At 44.1% G+C, this 21,836-nt stretch overlaps 2 protein-coding genes across 3 annotated transcripts in view; one reads left to right on the top strand and one right to left on the bottom strand.

Moving 5' to 3' along the window:
* Positions 1-21,353, bottom strand: G3BP1 (G3BP stress granule assembly factor 1). 2 transcript variants are annotated; one of them, XM_075274886.1, is made up of 12 exons: positions 21,208-21,353; positions 6,877-6,990; positions 6,669-6,750; positions 6,416-6,589; positions 6,149-6,239; positions 5,121-5,214; positions 4,824-5,037; positions 4,594-4,695; positions 3,061-3,175; positions 2,069-2,194; positions 1,875-1,984; positions 1-1,114 (listed from the first exon to the last, which is right to left on the bottom strand). In XM_075274886.1, exons 1-12 carry the CDS (start codon positions 21,285-21,287, stop codon positions 905-907), a joined length of 1,512 nt encoding a protein of 503 aa, XP_075130987.1. In that variant the 5' UTR covers positions 21,288-21,353; the 3' UTR covers positions 1-904. The 2 variants fall into 2 exon arrangements, with proteins under 2 accessions (XP_075130987.1, XP_075130988.1); XM_075274887.1 differs by lacking the exon at positions 21,208-21,353 and adding an exon at positions 10,891-11,027.
* ATOX1 (antioxidant 1 copper chaperone) overlaps positions 21,335-21,836 on the top strand; it is a 13,236-nt gene continuing 12,734 nt past the window's right edge. Inside the window, exon 1 of the mRNA XM_075274939.1 lies at positions 21,335-21,451. Coding sequence (XP_075131040.1) covers positions 21,446-21,451 — 6 coding nt within the window. The 5' untranslated portion in view covers positions 21,335-21,445. The remainder of the gene's footprint in view (positions 21,452-21,836) is intronic.

The raw sequence follows: 21,836 nt of genomic DNA on the forward strand, positions 1-21,836 counted from the left end.
TTCCATTTTTATGCGTTTTATTTTTAATAACTTGCCAAGATTGGAATGAGAGATAAATAGAAGGCACAACAATTTTGCTCTTTTTGAAATTTTTGTTTTTTACAAATACAAACTAAAAACCATGAGGAAAAAAAATCCCTATCAAAAAAAAAAAAAAAAAAATCACAAATCCAATGTGTTTTAATGTCAAGTAGCTAGACATTTAAAACCCATCCCAAAATCCAAAATTTGAGTGGTAAAACAGTAGTTTCCATGATTTCTCTCGGTTTTTCCTTGATGGCGCCGTATAAAAAAAAAAAAAAAAAAAATGTTAGTATAGAAGTCCAATGAACACCCTTTATTCTTACGAAGTAAAACAGCACGGATGGAGATTGGAGGCAGCTGTGCTAAGCCATCATCTTCATCACTACTCACAGCTTCAAAGGATAGATACTACTCTCAACACCTGAATACTGTGCCAAGGGCTATAGTCTTTTCTACAAAGGGCATTGAGTAAAGTGTCAAAATTTTCCATCAGTGAGAGACCCAGATGCTAGACCAGCGTTCATGATCACACTGGCGGATTTGCCTAAAAATCAGGTAATGTTCCATTGTATCGGATTCCTGAAAACAGGAATATGCTTAATTTTCCTTTAATCCCCTAAAATAAACTTTCCAACAAATGCTGGATTCTGGGAAGAGGATCACAGAGTGGGAAAGAAAAAAAAAAAAAATTTGTAAAATTGCAACACATTTGCGATGGGACAGGTGAAGTGTAGCAGTCCGTCACGTTGGGACATTATGCCAAGACATCCGAGGACCCAAGTTTCAGAAGGCTGCAGGACAGAAGAGGGCTGTACCCAATTTTGATGTTAGAAGCCACTCAAAGAAAAATAAAAAACAAAAACAACAAACAAAAACAAAATCACTGGCGTGGACCTTGAACACCCCTTCCAGCCCCAAAGCCAGGCTTTTGTGCCATTGCGCCACGAGGTGGTCCTCTCAGACCCCCTCCAAGACCGCCACGTGGTCCTCCAGGGCCACGGGGCCTCTCTCCACGACGGTCACCCTCTCTAGCTGCACGCGTTTTCTTCTCTTCCACGTTTAAGCGGACGTCTCCACGGAACATGATTGGCTGCAGAAAGAATAAAGTTATTAGAATTAAAGGATGCTAATAGACCAGTTTCAGATCACTGTCATTTTGTGGCCACATTATGGACTAGTCTCCTGGCCTGACTACAGTTCTACCGATTCACACTCCATGTATAATAGGAACCTACGGTGCTGAGAGTTTGGTCAGTACACCAATAATGGCATTCATGAGCCTCTATTATCTATTTGGGCTGGGTTTTCTAACTAACTAGTGAAGACTCCTTTACAATACATTTCTGACCTATCTTTAGATTAGGTGTTCTCAAATTAGAGGAAGGGTGGAGAAGGAGTGCAGGAAACCTCACCAGATTGGTTGGTTGGGGTGCCACAAAGCAACTCCGTATTCATTTTAAAGGAAATCTCCTTTAAGCTGACTAAACCCTATTCTCTTAACATGTGGTCAGATCTCCATAATACCCTATACTGAAGGCAAATTCTTCCACACAGTATATTCCAATTAAGGGACATTCCACAACAGAAGACCCTCCTGTTACAAACGGGTACACCATTAGGACCCTTGTACAAGTCCTGTCCATAGAAAATGGTCTGTGTGAGGGCTGTGGTATCCAGACTGCATTCTGAACACCCGATAGCTACAATGATGAACTGATCGTGTTAAAGTCACCTCACTACTGTAGTCACCACCTCATAGTCAGTTATCCTATGTCCCAGACACGGATGGGAATCATGTGCAAGCGTACTTAGGCAAACTAATATGTAGGGGTAAATAAAATACTACTCACTCTGCTGCCAAGAATTTTTTGTACTGGTTCAGCATCATCAAATACCACGAAACCAAAGTTGGGAAGTTTCCCACCACTGTTTATACGTAGCTCAACAACATTGCCGTAAGCTGCAAAAAACATAAGACGTTCAGATTGTTGCTAGTAAATGGCACCACTGTAAGCTGTATACAAAATATATTAGACAAACTTACTCTGAAAGAACTCCTTCAGCTCATTCTTGTCTACATCATGTGGCAGATTGCCTACAAACAACTGATGGCTATCTGGGTACCGGTTGATGCGTCTCGTTTCTAACTCTCCTTGTTCACCTTCTCGCACTAAAAAGGTAAGCAGAAGAAAAATTAGAACACACAAATACATACAATGGATGTTAAACTTCACACTTGCATGTAAATGAGCAAGCCTGCAAGTCAATCATCTAAAGCCCAGGGGGTACACAAAGGAGCCATGGACCACTTCTTTGGAAGTTCTCATGATTGAAGGGCTTCCAGGAGGCTAGTGCAACCCAAACCACCCATCACCTTTAAATATCAAGGCACAGTGGCTACCAAACAGAGACATGCGCCAGAAGACTTCAGGCCTACTCTAAAGCAGTGAATAGACTATTAACTTCTGATCCATGATGGGGAGAGTGAAGAGCTGGTTGAAAGGCAAAAGAAGTTTGCAGCTAAGGCCACACATGGCATCCCGTAGCAAAAAAGTGCTGCAAACCATGGCGGCAACGCATTGCAGTGCAATAGACAAAACTTGCGCCGGTTTTGGAAGTCGCAGCGTGTCTGCACCATGGTTTCTACTGAAAATTGGGCATGGGATTCGTTAGAATCGCATCCACTTTGCTCCGACTGTAAAACACCGCGATTTTTCCCGTGGCCTTTCCGCCACATGGGGCCCTGGCCATAGTGTGTGTCTACAACAGGTGACACTAAAAGCAAAAGGATTTGTTTGGTGAGCTATGCTCTTCATGTCTCCTTCCCCACTTGAGATTGGGAGCAGGATGGGTCACGTGCTAGACACCACCGTGTAAGTATACTAGATGCCACACTGTCTAATATGCAGCAGGTTGCACCCAGTACAGCTCCATGCCACCACTTAGTATAGAGTCGTTTTCTTATGGCTATAATCACTCATGTCAACTAATGCAGTGAACTACACCAACTAGTTACGGCACACCATTTAAACTTACCAGGTCTTGGGCCGCTTCGTGGAGGAGCTGTCGTAGTCCTCTGTTCTCTGACTCTTTGATCCCGCTGTGGAGGTCGTTGTGTGGTCTGGTTTTCAGATTTAACTTCGGGCCGTGGCTAAACGTGAAAAAAACAAAACAAGTGTGAATATTTTTATTTCAGGAAAGGGATAAAACTGCGTTAGAGGGTCAGTCTAAAAGGTAAAAGCTTCTATCTCCTAATATCTCCTCTTCGGCAAACTGCTCAATTCACTGAGAAGGTCTACACCAAGACAGACTACAGTCCATTGAGGTGTGTGGAGATTGGAGGAAGAAGAGGAGCGAGGAAATAAGCAGAGAGACGTGAATGTCCTGAAGCATACAAGACAGGAGCTTTATTCATATTTATAAGTCCTCTCATTTCTTGTAGCAGCTTGTGTCTGAACTTGCTACTCCACCCATGGGCTCCTCCAACCCCCCCCCCCTTCGCAATGACTTATGTAATTCAATCAGCCAGTGAGCTCTACCTGTCCTCACAGTGAAAGATCTGTGAACTGAGCAGTTTAGCAGGGAGCCAATAATAGGAGACAGAAGCACCTTTCTTTTTAGAAGATATATCATATATAAAACTTGTGTGTATTCACCTGAACTTTTTTTTTTTTTGTAAGAGAACTTAAGACATGCAGTTAGAGTGATTTGCTGACTTGGTGAAACCATCACAAAATATCATTTATATCAAGTTATAGTCTTTAAGAGTTGACTAGCATCCAATCCTCTGGACCTCAAATGGTCATCTGAACTAGACCGGACTGCAGAAGAGAAGCAGCGCACAGTGCTATTCAGCTGACACAGAGATGAATGGAGAAGCGCTGCATATTCCCTAAGCTCAGGCCCCATGTTGCTGTAGAAAAACAGCTTTTTTTGTTGCAGATTTTACTGCGTTTTTTTTTTTTTTTTTTGCCACAGCCAGGAGTGGATTGAGAAGAAGGTAAAAGTATAAGAACTTTGTATGTATTTCCATTCTTTTTGTAGACATCCTTGGCAAAAAAAAAAACAAACAAAAAAAAAAATACGCTTCTGCAATGTGAGGCCTTAGCCTTAAAGTGTGTCTGTGCTTGTGGTTGGAGTCCCAGTAGCTGGGCTGACTGATCAGTTATCACAATCTGTGGATAGGTGAGACAATGTCGTTTTGGGGACACCCCTTTAAAGGAATCCCCTTTTCCCAAGTAAGGTATTGTCTTCCATAACAGAATAAGACCAGTTTTGACAAGTGTGTATAATATTTTCTAACCCTGACAGGTTTTACAGTTAGATGCCGTAGATGATGTCTGAAGTGTGATTGGTCTTACTACACACTTTAGTTATAACAGTGGACGCTGAGAAGTCTGCTCAGCTCCTCCTGCCTGTAGATTCGGTTGCACGTTCAAAGTGACAGGCTTCCTTTAAGGAAGGTTCACATGACCACTAATCCATTACCAGCTGACTACGGTGTGGTTCTGATCAATATATTAAGCATGGGTTGGGGGAAGCTGTAAGACTACCACTGCATCTGCCTACTTGTGATGGCTGGACCTTGACAACATGTGGTGGTATTCCCGACACTGGGACAGCTCCGCTGGGTGGAAGATTTTTACTTGTGACAGATGCCCAAGAGAATGCCTGGAGAGGGGAAAAAAAAAAAAACAATTATAAAATGTATATGACCTATACACACACATATTAATTTCAAAAGAAACTTTTTTGACCACCAGCAACCGTATAATTTCAGTTCATTTCAAGCTCCTTACCCGGGAATCCTCCTGAACTGCTGGTGCAGGATCTGCAGGAAGGGGAGATGGACTCTTTTCAATGGCTTCCTCCTCTTCTGGTGCAGGTTCCTCAGATACAGGATCACATTTTTCTTCTGTAATCTCCGGCTCAGTCTCTTGCTCTGGCTCGGGCTCAATCTCTTGCTCAGGCTCCACAATATGCTCTTCTAGAGGCTCATCCAAGTCATTGGTACTACAAATGATAAATTATTGGTCACATACAGGATTACCAGATATGCTGGTTGTCTAAGGCAAAAGTAAAGGAACTTCACTTACCTGCCAGTTTGATCATAGTATGCGCCGTCATCTGTGGCAACTACTTCGGGGGTTTGTTGCCTTTCTTCGGGCTCATCAACTTCTTCATCAGATTCTTAATAGATTAAAACAAATATCAAATTAAAAAGCTTCCTAACTATTACTTGTACAGTTCAGGAAATACACTTGCCCTGTGGTGCTGAAGCCATCTCAAAACAATGTATGCTGTAGACCCAGGCTTAGCGTAACTTATAGGAAGAGCAAAGGGATTTGCTCATGAAGACAACTCATCCCTCCTCCTGAAGAAACTTAAATTAATTGACCTCTATTAAAGAGGATATTTCATGTCCTCAGGCACATGCAGTTTTATATACTGCTAGAAAGCCTTTCCTGTTATGCGCCCTGGGGCTATCGGTGCCTTTATAACTGCACTGATCTCTGCCCACTGTCTAGTCTAGTTGGGCTGTGAGGAACGTCCCGCACCCTGCTGAAAGTACTCGTCCATAGCCTTGCACTGTTTCTTACTGACCAGCGATGACACTACGTACAGTGGGGGGCATTCCACAAAGCTTAAGAGTAATCGCTGGTTGGCAAGGAACAACCCCTCTGACAGTACAAGGCACTGATCTAAATCATATCTACTATCCTGTGTCTTCTTAGGGGAAGAAAAATATCACTTAAAAGATGACCTAAGCTGAGCCACTATAAAGTCCCCAAATTACAGCAACGTTTCAAAGGAAGTAGATTTTGATAAACATAAAAGAGTCTCCCAACTTCGTAAAGGGATTTTCCTAAAAAATAACAATTACCAGGTTGGAACAGATTAAATAAAAACAGGGTGCAAATAGAGCACTAGTGTGCAAGCATTCACTTCTAATGGAATGACAGCTGAGTAAATTGCTTCAGTTTTCCCATAGAGAATGAGTGGTCAGACAACTTTCCTGTAGGCCACAGGAGGGCATCAAAGGATTGTCAATGAGATTGCACAGATCAGGTCTACCACAAGCTGATGGTGCATGGGAAGGAATCAATATAAGGCGTATACATACCTTCAGGAGGCTCTGTGTCAGAATCACCAAAAACTTCATCTTGGTAACGGAATATGTCATTGTGGACATAAAACTTGTTAGCCACAGAGCCCTGAAAAATACATGAATATTACACATAAGAACCTGCTACATACTGAAAATATCAGTAGTTAGATTAAAAAAAATATTGGAAAGATATTAACAGTGATGCAATGATGGATAAGATTTGTGGAAACACATATACGACAGACACGTATGCAAGCTACATAAACAGAAGTCATAGCCTACCTCTGGGGCCAACACAAAGGTCTGCATGAAGCGCCGCATGGGTTGCCTGTTGTTGGAAAGCTCACCCATAACTTGTACCACGACCCCATCATTCAGAGTGGCATGGGCATCAACGTGCCGGATTTTTGTTCGGCAATCCTTGAAATTCAAGGACATTACTTTCTTATGGATATCCTACGGGAGGGAAACACATTTTATTCTCTGTTCTTAGTAAGCCACAAGCTAGAGTGCAAAATACAGAATGAAAACTTACAGTTTGCCCATAGACCGCATCTGCAGGCTTCCCATTAGTATCTAAACCTCCATGAACATAGGATGAGCTTTTCCCATAAAACCTAAGAGAAAAGTATCAAGTTAGATAAAATACATTGTAACTTATACAAGATAAATAGTCTGAGGCAATAACACACTAACACATAACCTATACAGCTTTTTATTAAGAATTGGTGCAGATGTCCTACCTATGCAGGAAGTCTGGCGCCTGGTTCAGCAGTGTATAATACTGCCTCACGAACTCCCGCCCGACAAGCAGGGGACTTGGCTTCTCCATAACCATTTCTTTGGTCAATTGATATCTGAAAAGCAAGAAAAATTAATTAAACCAAGGAAAAAAAACACCTCATTTAAGCACATCCATTCCTCACCTTAACCGGCAGCATATAACAGAGGTCTTTATTACAGGCGCACAGATTATTTCCAAGGACACTATAGTATATAACTATATCCTATCCTCTACAGTGATTGCTGAAATGGATACGAGCCATGCAATGACCATGTAGGCCTAGCCTTAGACTCAGGAGAGCTCATATTGATAATTCAGTTTCCATTAGTCCACAATTATGTTGATCATTTTCCATCCGTGCAGTCTCAGGGGTCTAGATGATGGGTAGTGTCACGCACAAACAAGTGGCCCATAGAGGGGTCCTGAACAGCCTTGCCATCGCTTAGGACACCAATATTTCTGAAGCCAGGGTTTTGGAAATACAGGGATAGGAGTTTAATGGCTGGCCAAACACAAGATACCCGAGAGCCAAGCTCTTCAATGGCTTGCAGATGTGTTCCAATCATCCCATATACACAACTCGCCCAAGAATTTATGTGCATTGACAGTTGGGCAGACCCCTCCATACACATTAGATGGTTGATGCTTTCAGTCAAAATACATTTGATCTATATTGCCAGTTTAGCGGAGATCTTATATGCAGTCTCTCATTTCATCTATGGATGACCCTTCCCACTGCTCATGTAGGAGTACATAGCCTACCTCACTGGGAATGGTGACCCACATGATTAGTAGAAATATGGCAAGTGGTGTTCAAAAGACTGCCTACCCTACCAGACGAGATTTCCTATGAGGCATTTCCAGTTCTGCTATCCATGATGCCCACGAGCACTGTCTGAAGACCACACCACTTTAGGACTAAATAGCCAATACAGTTGTGTGGTCAAAAAGCTTTCACTGTATGTAGTTTCTTCTGTGCCATCTAGACAAGTGTATACACATTCTCTGATCACTACTACAGCAAGAAAGACACCAAGAAATCCCAAAATCATCACCCATGACCATAAACAGCTTGAGGAATTCAACCCAAAATGTATTCAATATCATATGGAAAATTCAGACTCTAAAACTAAAGCGATACATAAAGATACCAGTTATTTATATATAAAGTGACACAAGGAGAACATTAATCCCTCACTGAACTCCATGTCTGAGTTCTGAAAGATAGGACATGGATGCCAGTAAGGCGGCACCTGCTGCTACTGTAGCACTTGCCATCTGTTCTTCCTCTGGAGAGCGGGCACCTTATAACCCAGTGCGGGCACACTCCTGGATTTAGAAGGCGACATTCTTCCACTTTAATGTTAATACACAAACACACCTTACACACCCCAGCGACCACAAAGTAGCTGCTAAGCAACACCTGAAGTGGAAGCACATAGGAAACAATGCTAAAGATGAATAGTGTAGAACAGCCAGAACAACTTGTTATAGGTAATAAGAGGGTGCCAAGATTCAGACCTCAGTCTCGTAAGGCTAAGGAAGTTTGTGAAACCAGAAACCCACTTTAAAATATGCAGTAAAAAGTGGCCAAAGAAGAACAAAGGTTTCCATTTGCATCTCCCTTCTCAGGTTAGCATGTGCTTAATGCAATGCAAATGTTATCACTCCCACAATGGCAGAATACAATGTACTTGCAGTAAGAAGTGAAGCCTATTGTACACACACAAGCCTTGAATACACGGTGCAATACTAAGGGTTTCACCACCCTGGCTTCAATGCAAAGAGGATTACCTTCACAAGGACCCCCTGAAAACAGGACACCTATGGATCTAAGGAAGGGGAATCTCTTCTACCAGGGAGTGATTTCATACATTACACTGTTGCCCATTAATCAGAAAACGACCAAAACTAAATTAAGTTAAGTTGATTTCATTTATTTTTCCTCCATATTATCTTGCCTTGCACTGCCATTGGCTAAAGGAGATGAGACCAAGACTAGAGTCACACCTGCGCCTGTACTCCGCTCAGAATTTTCAAACAGAAACCCATCAGACCCCATTATAGTCTATGGCAGTTTATAGTATTCTATGTTATCTGTGGGTGCTTTTTAAGGTTAGGATTCTGTTCTTCATGTCCCCAAGCAGACCTGAAGTATGCAAACCCATGCACAGGTGTGAACCCTAGCCTAAATGTACTCTATCCAGTCAGAATGGATGATTTCCAAATGGTCAAAATTCAGTGGCATATAAATAGGGGAATATTTGAAAATTATTGTTCATTAATCATTAGAAGTAAAGAGTTCAATTAATCTAGTTTTGGATTTAGGTCAGAGTTGCTGACCACCTATATGGGAACTGTAACCTCAGCCTTGTTGGTTGGTAACAATAAAGTAAGTTTGGAAGCGAAAGCTGAAAATCCTTTCAGAAGAGCGCGCCGGCTCTCTGCAGTCAGGAGCGGCTCCTGCTGTAGCTTCATTTTCACTTGAAGCTATTTATGGCACCTGGAAATAACTTGCACTCACATTACTAGAAGCTGCTCTGCTATTCATGGCAAACCGGCAGAAGAAAAAACAGAAAGCACAAAACAGGAAGCAATGTTAAAATGGAAGCTGCGATACTAAGAAATTCCATAGCAAACGTATCTGTAGAATACAACCAGCAGAGCTGAAGACAGAGAAATCCGTGCCCCAAATCTCTTCCTGTGAATATATAAGGGCACACGCACAGACATCCGGCAGAGCTCAGAGTTTCCAAGACAACCTCTAACAACCACAGCCATAACCAGGAATAGTTAACAAGGGGACAAGTAGAAGACATTATGGCCCATCCATGTTCAGTGCAGGAGCAGAGGTCTTTGTGATCACAATGCATATATACCTACACAAATACAGTCTCCTGCCTAGGTGTCCTGGACTGCGTCTGGTCCACAGACCAAGAATCTCACTGTTAGTGGATGGAGTTTATGCCTTCCAATTGCTCTACTGTCCTGTATATAGTGAGGGATAAGAGCGCCACAAGCTATCACCATCACAGATCACTATGATACAAGTGCTGCACATCCCAGGTCCAGAACAGATAGTCTGGGCCATATTTATAGGATGGTATGGTATTCTGTAGGTTCTATATGAAATCCAACTCTGAACCCAACCCCAACTCTCGTATTGGGCAGTCTCACCAAATAACAGCAGGTTTAGCCAACTTTCAACAATGAATGAAGCACAACACATCGGGGTAATATTATAGCCCCCCCCCCCAATCTGAGGGGACGGTCACCTACCACCTTGTTCCACTGCACAGGAAGGGAGGCAGTGCAGGCTACAAGAGCCTGAAATCCCCTTTAAGGCTGAAGATCGCTGCAGATGCCCCATCTGTACAAACCAGTCCTACATCTTGGAGGAGACTCGCCGTGGTCTTGTAATAGAGTAGGAACACAGCCACAAGATCCCATGTGTGAACCTGTACCTAAACTCATAGTCTAGTCATGGCCTACACAAGACTCAAAAGGGGCATAAAAACCCCTCAGGGTTTCATCTGCCCCCTCAATCACCCAGGCTGGGTATTATAATAGAAATGCCACAATATACACATATTATATGACTGATACATTGTCACAGCTCCGCAGCACACAATGAAGGGATCACATAGGGACGAATAAAGAAAAAATATCCTATTGTTCCCTGTTATCAGTCATAGAGCCAATAAGCAGACAATGCCGGGAGCCTCCATAAGGCAGCATGGAGCGCCCGCTGTGCGCCACACATCCAGGCAGGCGGCCATTGCCTCACGACTCATGGCGTACGTAAAGCGAGACGCGCCGGACATAATGGCGTAGGCCGCAAGCACCCGGGTACAAGGCGCGCCGCTCAAGGAGAAAGAGGATGCGGCCCGACTCTAAGCGGCTCCGGCAGAAAGCCCGCGCTTTTCACTACCGGGGACAAGGGCAGTTCGAGGAAATCTCCAGGAAACCTTACCTGCTGAATGTCAGGCTTGGGGCGGGCTCTGCGCTCCGGAGCAGCCTTCGATTATCTCTCACAGCGTTGGCACAGGCAAAGCGTGCTCAGCTGCCGGGTACATATAGGATGTGTACAACCTAACCCACTGATTCCCTTCAGCCAATCGCGAAGGACGACTGTACAGATTAAATAGACTATTGGGCGGCAAACATCCAGTGGGCGGGGCGATAACATAATGGACGTCTTAGCCAGCCAATAGGATTCCAGAATGATTTCCGTGAATTGTAACAAGCTATAGCAGTAAGCCTATAGCAAGCCCTGAGACACTACGGTGGGCGGGACATAGACCGAGGCCTACAACAAAGGAACAAGCTTGGCGGTGGTTGGCGTAGTTTTTTTTCTTACACTAAGCTAGTGTGGTTGTGAGGAAATAGACGCCCCTGTAAAATAGGCTGGGAAACCCTGGACGATCATAAAGAGAGGCGGGGAAAGAGTTCCGCTGACCAATCAGGAAGCCAAAGTGAGATGATTGACAAGCGAGGGGAGAAAAAGGCTTTTAAAGATAAACTGCCCCATTCATGGTCATAAAGCAGTGGAGACCCCTCAGTACTACCCCCTAGTGGAGGGGGAGAGGCGGCCTATAGTGTCTATGTCCCCATTATACAGTGATATACTTGGCTCATGAACTAAACCTGACGGTTCCCTGAATAAAGTACTAAACCGGTCCACAGCACCAGGACCAAACAAACACTCACAATCATGTCACATCTGCTCGAAAATACAGAAAAGCTCAATCAAAGCCGAGGTATCAGGCCGTATTTACACAGTGCGGTTGTGCAGCAGTTTTTGCCAGCGTGACCTGTGTCATGTACAGAAGTGCGACAACTTGGGGTCATACTGTGTGAACACACCCCAAGGGCTTATGCAGATGGTCACATTATACAGATCTTGTTATTGTCGTGGATATAATAACCTGAACTAGCCACACCACAGATCTTATAGGCTGGACGAGGACAGAAGTATTAGGACACCTCCGCATTACACCCCATTCTAAAGCCGCAGGTATTACAGGCCTTGGTACCCCCATTGCAGCTAAAACACCTGCACTCTGATGGGGCCTCTCAGACTCCCTCCACCATGTCTTTATGGACCTTGCTGGGGCACAGTCAGGCTGAATAATCAGAAAAGGGCCCCAAACTGTTCCCACAAAAACTCCTTTCACATCTGCGGTTTTTAATCTGCACTTCAGGATAGGCCATTACTATTAGACCTTCTGGGGTCCCGGTTGGGGGCAGCATGGATCCCAGTAATGTTTATATCCTGGGTACTCTGTACAACATGTAGCAATGGCACTGCCGCGCTGTCCCACAGACTTCAATAGACATTGCACAGCACCCAGCATGTAAACATTACCTGACCATCTCAATACACCTTTTTATCATTTTAATATAAGCTTTTAAACTTTCATATATCTAAACCTTAAGTTTGCTGCAGTCCCCGCTAATCCCAGCTAATCTGCGGGAGTCCAACAGTGAGGACCCCACAGATCTAATATTCATGGTCTATCATAAGGATAGGCCATCAATACTAAAAAGTGGATAATCCCTTTAAAGAAATCCCATCCATATGCGGGAGCAGCACTGGAGATGCCAGTGTCATGGCGCGTCAATAAGAGTACACAGTGGTTTCTGGAAAATAACCTGCTCCACGAAATGTAACACAATCCCAGCAGATGTTGTATGACACAATCCACACATAAACATGGACTGCCCTGAGAACAGAAGACTAGAGAGCCTCTTAGTGTTCCTTCTGCTCTTCTATTCTCAGAGTAATCACAAGTCTGAGAAAGTTCCCTCCTGAGAAATGTCTCATTAACTGGAGATTGCCAATAAATACATTAGGTGCTTCCGCCAGAATTCTGTCCATTATTACACAGCAGATACAAACCCACAGTGCGGCTGTCACACAACATGTCAATGACCGCTGCATATTTGCAGTTTTCAACCTTTGCAATGCAAAGGCGGAAATCTGGAGCAAAACGCCAGTAAATCGTGGTGGAAAGCTATGATGAAAACCAGCTAAATTTGAGTCCATTGCAGGATGTCCAAGTGAAGTCTTAGCCTAAAGGTTCCCAGGCCTGCCAATGGTATATTACTACTATTAGTACTATATTGTACTGTCAGGGTGGCGTTCCTTTCTGACATTGGAGAGATATCATATTAACGGCAGCAATATCTCCACCACCGGGGCACATACTGGGAAAGCTTTCTAGCAGTATGTAATACCGTACATCTCTGAGGATATGGAAGGTCCTCTTTAATAGAGGTGTCCCATTAAAAACACCTATTCCCTATCCCAGGGGTCCTCAAACTTTTTAAACAGTGGGCCGGAGGCAGAGCAGGTTGCACAGACATCAGGAGCGGTGCCCTCCAATAGGTAAAGTGAAGTGCGCTCCATGGCCTGGCCCGAGCTCCCCAGGAGCTTCATTATAAATGCACGCCTGCCGGCGTTGTCGGCGGGGCCAGACAGAAGTGCTTGGTGGGCCGCATGTGGCCCGCGGGCCACAGTTTGAGGACCCCATAGGGGCGAAGTGTCACATTGCTGGGAGTCTGACTGTCAGGTCCCCCCAGCAAACAGGAGAAGTGTCCCCCATACCACCTCCATGTAAATGAAGCGCCAGTGTGTTTGCATGAGCAGCAATCTATTCACTGCTAGGAGGCTCCCTAGACTGTCATTCACTGGGGGGCTCAGAAGTGTGAAACAAACCCAGTGTTGTGAGGCCCAGTCCACATCTGCATATGGGTTTCCTTTTGGGAGTCCGCTTTGGGACCCCCCAAATGGAAACCTAATCTGCATTAAAAAAAAGCGGTTACCTTAGTAAACCCGCAGTCTCCATAGATTATAATGGGATCCCCGTGGTTTCCGCACAAAAAAATGCAGAGAAAAGTGCAGGTTTTTTTTGCGGAGAGGGGAACAGAATCCCTGAATGTGAATTGGGCCTGATACTTATAAAGTTTAGCTTTAATAAATATATAAATAAATATCAAAATATGAAAAGGATTCCCCCACTTCCCTACTTAACATACAAATAAACATACAAAAACAAACAAATATATCAGGCATTCCCACATCCAAAAATCCCTGAACTAGTGTAATATTTATCCTAAACGAGGAAAAGTGTAACTGGAAAGAAAAAAATCTAACGCTTGAGTTTCCATTTTTTTTTGTTTCTCACTTCTATATTTTTGGGAGGTGAAGTATGACTAAAACATAATAAAAACATCCCATATACCCAATGTAGTATCAATAACACTTACAAAAAAAAACAAACAAACAAAAAAAACAACTTACACAGCCCTGTGCACAAAAATACAATAACTATATAAATTTGGTGTTGCCCTGACTGGAGTGACCTGATGCCGCAGCTGCGTTTTTTTTTTTTTCAATTCCCAGTACACTGTATAGTATATTAAATGGCTCCGTTACAAAGAACAATTTAGACCTCAAAAGAAAAAAAAAAAAACAATCGTGGTCACCGTGAACTGAAGAAAGCTGTGACTTTTGGAAGGCAGGACCCTTTTGTCCCAATAGGAAACACCAATATTATAAATCAGGGGCCAAATTACAGATTTTGCATTGGGGCCCTGGAACTTTAAGGGCCCGTCCACACAGGCACAGAGGGGGCAGGGATTATGGTGCGGAATCCACGTCATAATCCACCCCCTCACAATGGTGGTCTATGGAGACAGCTAGCGTTCTTTTTTCCGCTACCGGCATGTTGCCACTAGCAGAAAAAAAGAAGCAAGCTGCCCTTTCTTCAGGTGGATTCCGCGGCTCGTTGCGCCACAGCGTCCGCCTCGCGGCAGCAACCTCCAGAGTTGGCCCATTCATTTGAGTCTACTCTGGAGGAAAAAGCCGCGTCACTTTCGGTGCCAAAATCCGCCTTTCCGCCCCCCGTGTGAATTAAGCCTAAATGACGCCTCTGGCCCCTAAGGTCTGTCACGTGACCGTCCTATCAATGATGGAATTGTTTGTATGAATGATTCCATCATCAACATTAGAAAATATTTCAGTATTGCATTGCCCAGTGGCACACGACTGCTGAGGTCCATCAGTGGTCACAGGAAAGGACGTCACCGGTAAAATATGTGAGTGATATCCCGGAGCCTTTCCTGTTACTCCTGAGGCCTAAGTGCTCACATGTGGTGAGGAAGTCTACCGGAACTAGCACCCGGGGACCGAGTGACAACGGAGTGCCAGGACAGTTGAGTATGATTTAAAAAAAAAAAAAAAAAAACGCACCTTAAGGGTGCATTCACACTACGTATACGGCAGCTTATTCTGAACGTAAAACAGGTTCAGAATAAGCGGTGTATAAAGCAGTTCCAGTGTACGGCTCGGCATGAGCAGAGCTAGCCGTACACGCGGGCACTTCCCATTCACTTCAATGGGAGCACTCGTAGTGAAAAAAGCAGCCCATTCATTTCTATGGGGAGCGCTCGTATGCCGGCTCCCATAGAAATGAATGGAACTGCTTTATACGCCGCTGATTCTGAACGTGTTTTACGCTCAGAATAAGCTGCCGTATACGTAGTGTGAATGAGCCCAAACACTGATAAATTTTCAGCCAACTGCTGAAAATACCTAATCATATAAAAGGGTTAAAGTCTGCCATAGGCCATCTGTGGTATTTTCACAGCCAGTTTGGATATTTTGGGCCTACAAATAGCTAATGTGTATGGTCGACTTAAAGGGGCGCTATCATTGGGAAAAGTCATTTTTAACTAAGCACATCATTGCATAACGTTTAGAAAGACTATTCCACATATACCTTTTGTATGTAAATCGCCTCAGTGGTTTTTGAATGAGCCCGTTTTTATTTATATGCTAATTAGCCTCTGGGTGCATCCCTGAAGTCTCATTGTGCACCCTCTGCCTATTCTTTCCTATGTATGTATACAGCACAGGCTGCTGCTGATGACTTCCTGTTTACACACAACCATAGGAGACAATAGTAGAGAGGAGGCTGCTGGAACTTCCTGTGCTGGCTGGAAGCTCATTAGTATATGAATAACAAGGGGCTCATTCAAAACCACTGAGGCAATTTACATACAAAAGCTACGTGTGGAATAGCATTTCTAAAGGCTATGCATGTATGTGCTTAGTTAAAAATGATTTTTCCCAATGATAGCGCCCCTTTAAGGCTGTTTTAGACATTAAAAAATAAAATAAATAAATAAATGAAATCAACGCAAAGCAATACTGGCATAATAAGGCTGAATGCACACGGCCATAGTGGCTTTTAGTGTCTGGTATTCTGCCTTAGTATGTCAATGTTCACACAATGTTCTGCACTTCCATGATCTCATACCTGTTTGAGCGAGTCCGTACAGCACAGACATTTTGTGCAGGGTGTCTATAGCATTTATCTGTAAACACCACGGATGTGTGCGCGGCCATAGAAGTGAGTAGTTCTGTTTACTACCCACCAATACGGATAATATACTGAAAACACCTACAGTCATGTGCCTGGGGCCTAAGGCTTTTTATGCAAAATAAGAAGGCCTGGGAAAATATTTAGTAAGCAAGTAACTTGAGGGTGCGTTCAGATGGTAATAGGGGTGTAGACAAAATTCAGAAGGTAGAAACTCACCGCACTTGTGGTGCAAAGTTGTGACATTACAGGTAAAATATGTTAAATGAATAGGTTTCACCAGTTACAGTATACAGAAAAAAAAACACTGCATAAAAACCATTTCTACATTTCTGACTGCGCCCAACCTGACCATCTGAATACACCTTATCATTGTAATATAACTTTATAGGCTTTCATACATCTATACCTTCACTTTACTGCAACAAAGAGATTACAGGCAGCAATGGCAGGGAATTACCTGATCCTGCACACAATGGGAAACCACCCGATAGGTTCCCTTTAAAGGGGTTGTATCATAAGGGACACTTACACCCTTATCAACAGGATAGGGTATAACCGAGGGGTCAAACTGCCAGGTTGGGGTGTTTCTGGCAACCACTGTGTGGCTCTATAAGATGTGGCATCACACCACCTGTCATAAGTTGGGGTGTTAAACAGCAGAGACCCTGCAGCTTTGGTGCCTGCTCATCTACTAATCGGGCACCATGTTTAAGTGGCGTGGCAAGAAGAACTAAAAGGCCGTAGCCTCTTAGTAATTCTGGCGAGTCTTGTTCCTGTCGGGGAATCAATTAAAGGGATTGTCAAGGAAATACAACTTTTTTCCCGAGGCCAGGAAGGTAAAAAATAACAATAATTATAAAAATAGTAAAAAAAATAAAAATAAAAACCACCATTCTCACTTGTCCCTGGCGCTCCAGTATCCCAGGCCGCTGTCTGGGCCTGTGTGGGCCGGGTGCTTATTCCGAAGTGAGTCTTCGCCACACGTGAGCACTGAGGACACTAACTGGATTGCTGAGGCCTAAGGAAAGGACATCACAGGTCGTGCGGTGATGGGACCGGATAATGGCCTGGGACAGCAGCACGCTGGGGACAATCGATTATATTTTTTTTTTTCACCTTCCTCTGCCTCCAAGAAAAAAAACAAAAACAACGTGTTTCTTGGACAACCCCTTTAAGATTGCTAAAAAAAATAGGCCATCAAAAATCGGCCTTGTGAACATACATGTGAAAGTTGTGAAAATGGCCATATGAAAGATGTTGTAAAAATGATAATCACACAGTAGTTTTTTGCGATCGTGTGAATAAGACTTATGTTAGAGTCACATGACCATTCCATACGTTCGCTGGGTTCACTGGCCTGACCTTCGTGCTGTGCGCAGGACTCCTAGCATAACTGCTATGTATGATGTTAGGAGTCCCTGGCTCCAGCAACATATTGTCCTCTACTGTAATCGCACAGTTTATCCATGACATGACATGTCCTGTTCCTGAGGCCTGCTGAGGTCACATGACCACTGAGGCCAATCAGCTGCTTCAGCAGATCTCCGGAAGAGACCCAGGAGACACCGCCGGAGCAGAAGAATTGGGAAGGACACCGGAGCAACGGGGACAAATGAGTAAGATTTTTTTTTTCACTGTCCCCATCTGATTTAAATGTTAAGGCTGAGGTCTCACATTGCGGAAACGCAGCTTTTTTTGTTGCAGATTTTCCTGTGGATTTTTGAGCCAAAACCAAGAATGGCTACAAAAGGAATGGGGAATATATAGGAAGTTCTTATACTTCTCTATTCTGCAATCCAATCGTGGTTTTGGCTCAAAAAACCACAACAAAAAAAAAATCTACATTTCCGCAACGTGGGGCCTCAAGGGTTTTTTTTGTCCATTTTTGCCTGGACAACCCCTTTAAGAAAAACCTGTATTTCTGTGTCTCTTTTTGGCCTTGTTTTTTTTTTTAAATTTATACATAACATTTTTACTGTATTTATTTCTGTTTCTATTTCTTATTTCCTATAATGGAGTTAATAGTTTCTGACTGCTTTATAGGCGGATTCTCCTATGGCGACTCCAATGCAAGTGTGAATCCAGCCTTACTCTGTATGGTGTAGGAGCTTGAAGTACGGGCTGTGTGATGCCTCGTTCACATCTGCGTTTGGTAATCCATTCGGGGAGTCCGCATGGGGAACCCCCTGAACGAAATACCAAACACACTGGCAAGCGGTGTGCAGTGAAAGCACATGGACCCCATAGACTATAATGGGTTCCATGTGCTGTTCACGAGGTGTCCACACGGAACATGCGGACAGAATGAACTTTGTGATCTACTTTCATGTCCGCATGATTCATGCGGACAGGACGTGTAAAGCACACGGACCCCATTATAGGTTATGGGTCCATGTGCTTTCACTGCACACCGCTTGCTAGTGCGTTCGGTAGTCCGTTTGGGGAGGTCCCCGTGAGGACTCCCTGAACGGATTATCAAACGCAGATGTGAACAAGGCATAAGATGAGAAAATGAGGGTAAAGGCTAGTTCACACGAGGCAGATTTTGGTGAGGAATCCACCTCAAAATCCTCCCCCTCACAATAGAGGTCTATGTACACTGCTAGCGATCTTTTTTCCACGAGTGGTTTGTTCCCATTCGCCATAAAAAGAAGCGAGCTGCCCTTTCTTGAGGTGGACGCCGCGGTGTCTTCGTCAAGACAATCCCTCCGGACTAGGCCCATTCATTTGAGCCTACTCCGGGGCGGGAGGCCGCGACAGGCACATTTTGGTCCTGATTCTGACGCTCTTCTGGCACATTTTACAATGTCTTCTCAGAAGTGAAGAGACCTCCGCCTCCCTCATTTCTTTCTACCTCTCAGCCCCCTACTCCATACACAGTAACATTCAGTGACAGGCAGAAACAGCTCTCAATACAGAAATAGGTAAAATAATAAAAAGATGCAGAATTTCACAGAGAGGATCCAAATATAATGAATACAGTATATTACAAAATGTAGTAATGACACAAATACTGCCAGAAAATCAAAAGTTTTCCGAAAGTTCAGTTACTCTAAGTTGCTGATAGTTTGTTAGTGAATGGGCTGTCTCATTTGGCACTGTGTTTTTACAGCATGGTTACACTGTATAGATAAAAAAAAAAGTTGCAAAAAATGTTTAAAAAAACCTCTAGTGTAAAACCACCTATAGCTAAGACCAGATGCAGCCAAACCCCCCAAAAAAATAAATAAATGCAGCAAAAAAAGCTTGTGTTTTTCTCTGCTTTTCTGACGTGTTTTGCCTTTCCCCATAGGTAAAATTTTTCGGATAAAATGTGTTTTTCAAAAACACATGGGTTTCCTACGAGAAGTCTATGGGGCAGTAGCTCCATCCACTGCTACAGATTGTACGGTGAGTGGGCAGGGTGGTGCACAGTATGTAAGTATTACCAAGAAACACAATGTCTCGGTACAGGTGATCTTTGGCGGTCCTGGTTGTTGGACCCCTTCAGATATAATATTGATGGCCTATTTAGAAACAATTTAACCCCTTCAAATAACATCTCCTCTTCTTGCTGGGACTGTATAATGAATAGTGTTATCTGCTGTGGCTTCAGTGGTTGGGTCCACATGGGATGTGCTTGTAGTAGAATAGCTGCCACTACAATACACCGGAAATTGACAATTGAACAAACCCACAGTACAAAATGATCTGCAGTGTGAGTCTTCACCATCATGTGCAATGAATACAACGTGGTAGTATCGCGGCCAGCCCTGTTCTTGCTGCAGCATGAGAAAATCCAACACAATCCAACACATTTCCCGCAACAGGAGATGAGGAGTGGACATGACCCACATGGACCCAGTGTAAGAGGTCCGGTATAAGCCTCACCCATTATAGAGATCACTCCTATAGCGCTTATTCACACAGCAGGGTTTGACGGCCATGTTCTAGCCGTATACAGCCCCATAATATATAATAAATCTATTCACACAACCGTTTTTGTGACTGATCTGTTAAAGGGGTTCTCCAGAAAATACAGGATTTTATTTTTTTTTTACCTGGAGGTCAGGATTGTGAAAAATAAAAACTGTGCTCACCTGTCCCCAACCACTGTCCTGTAATGTGGCGCCCTGGCAAAGTCCTCTCTGCACGTGACCACTGAGGACAATCACCGGCCTCAGGAAAGTCGTGGGACAGTCACCGGCCTCTGATTGATCTCAGCAGTCACTTGCAGAGAGGACTACCTCCGAAACAAGCCCCAGGCTGCCATGTGACCGGACAGTAGCCCGAGACTCTGGAGTGACAGGGGCAGCTGATTATGTGTTTATTATATTTGTTTTTTTCACTTTTCCAAAGCTGTATTTCTTGGACCACCCCTTTAAGTAACAGATCTTGCTATTTTGCAGGTTATTTTCATGGATCCTTTAACAGACCCCAGCCCGGATTAGCCTCGGGCATATACTGGAGTGTGATAAATGTGCTTGTTCACATCCAGGCACACGACCCTGCCTCATACTTGTATCTTTGTGTACAGATCTCCCCCAGGCTGCCATAGCAGACCTCAGGACACACATATAGGACACCATATATAGTTCTAGGCACTTTTACACACATATACACAAGGTCTACGGTTACAAAGTCCAATGGCCGCCACCACAAGCTCTCCAGCCCCTGCTAGAGACATGTTAAACTTTCTGAGGTAAATCCTTGTCTAGTAAGCCACAAGTTCCCGGCCTTGAGGCTCGCTCGGGCTGCACTGGCAGATCCTACAGCAGCCATGATAAAGTTAGGTGTGCCACAAGTCCCAACAAAAACAGGAAGAGACGATCTGCAGTGAGATGTGCTGCAGGCTGTGACCGCCAGCAGTGGCCCCAGCACCAGTAAGAAGCAGAGCAGGCACAGCGGGGGGTACATACTTTGTGCTGGGTTCTCCCATGATGAGAACTGTGTTGTCCTCACTTTGACCATGCACACCAGAAGATGGCAGCAGCATCATGTCCTATGTGAGGCTAGACCCGGAGAGAGAGGGAGAGAGAGGGAGCTGCTCCTCCTCTGCCTGCCGAGACAGGAAGCAGGGCCGGGCCTAGCAGCAGCTTCCCCTCCCGCAGGAGCTGAGCTATCAGTAGACATCCTGTGGACAGCCTGCAGCTAGCCATGCCGGTAAGTGCTCCGCAGCCATTGACTTCTCTGCTTACCCCTGCCGCCATGGCTGATGTAGCAGACTTGTGCTAGCTTCACCTCGGAGCAGTATTGCAGTAGGTTTACCTGCAGACTATGACAAACTCACCTGTGCTACACCTATAGAAGTGACACCCTGGCTGCACAGTATAGGAGGAGGTTTGCTGCCTATAGATGGCGTCTCTGGAGTTTAGGGTCACAGATAGTGAATGTGTCCATTTGTTAAAGGGAGTCAGTCAGGTCCAAAATGCCCCCAAACCAAAAATAGAGCCAGGTAGGGGCCTTTACCAGGAGCAGAAACTTCCCTATATGTCTACAAACTGATGAGACAATGCAGAGATCATCATCTGTTCATGGATTTTAAAAT

This window comes from Leptodactylus fuscus, chromosome 5, assembly GCF_031893055.1.
Source record: "Leptodactylus fuscus isolate aLepFus1 chromosome 5, aLepFus1.hap2, whole genome shotgun sequence".
Lineage (NCBI taxonomy): Eukaryota > Metazoa > Chordata > Amphibia > Anura > Leptodactylidae > Leptodactylus > Leptodactylus fuscus.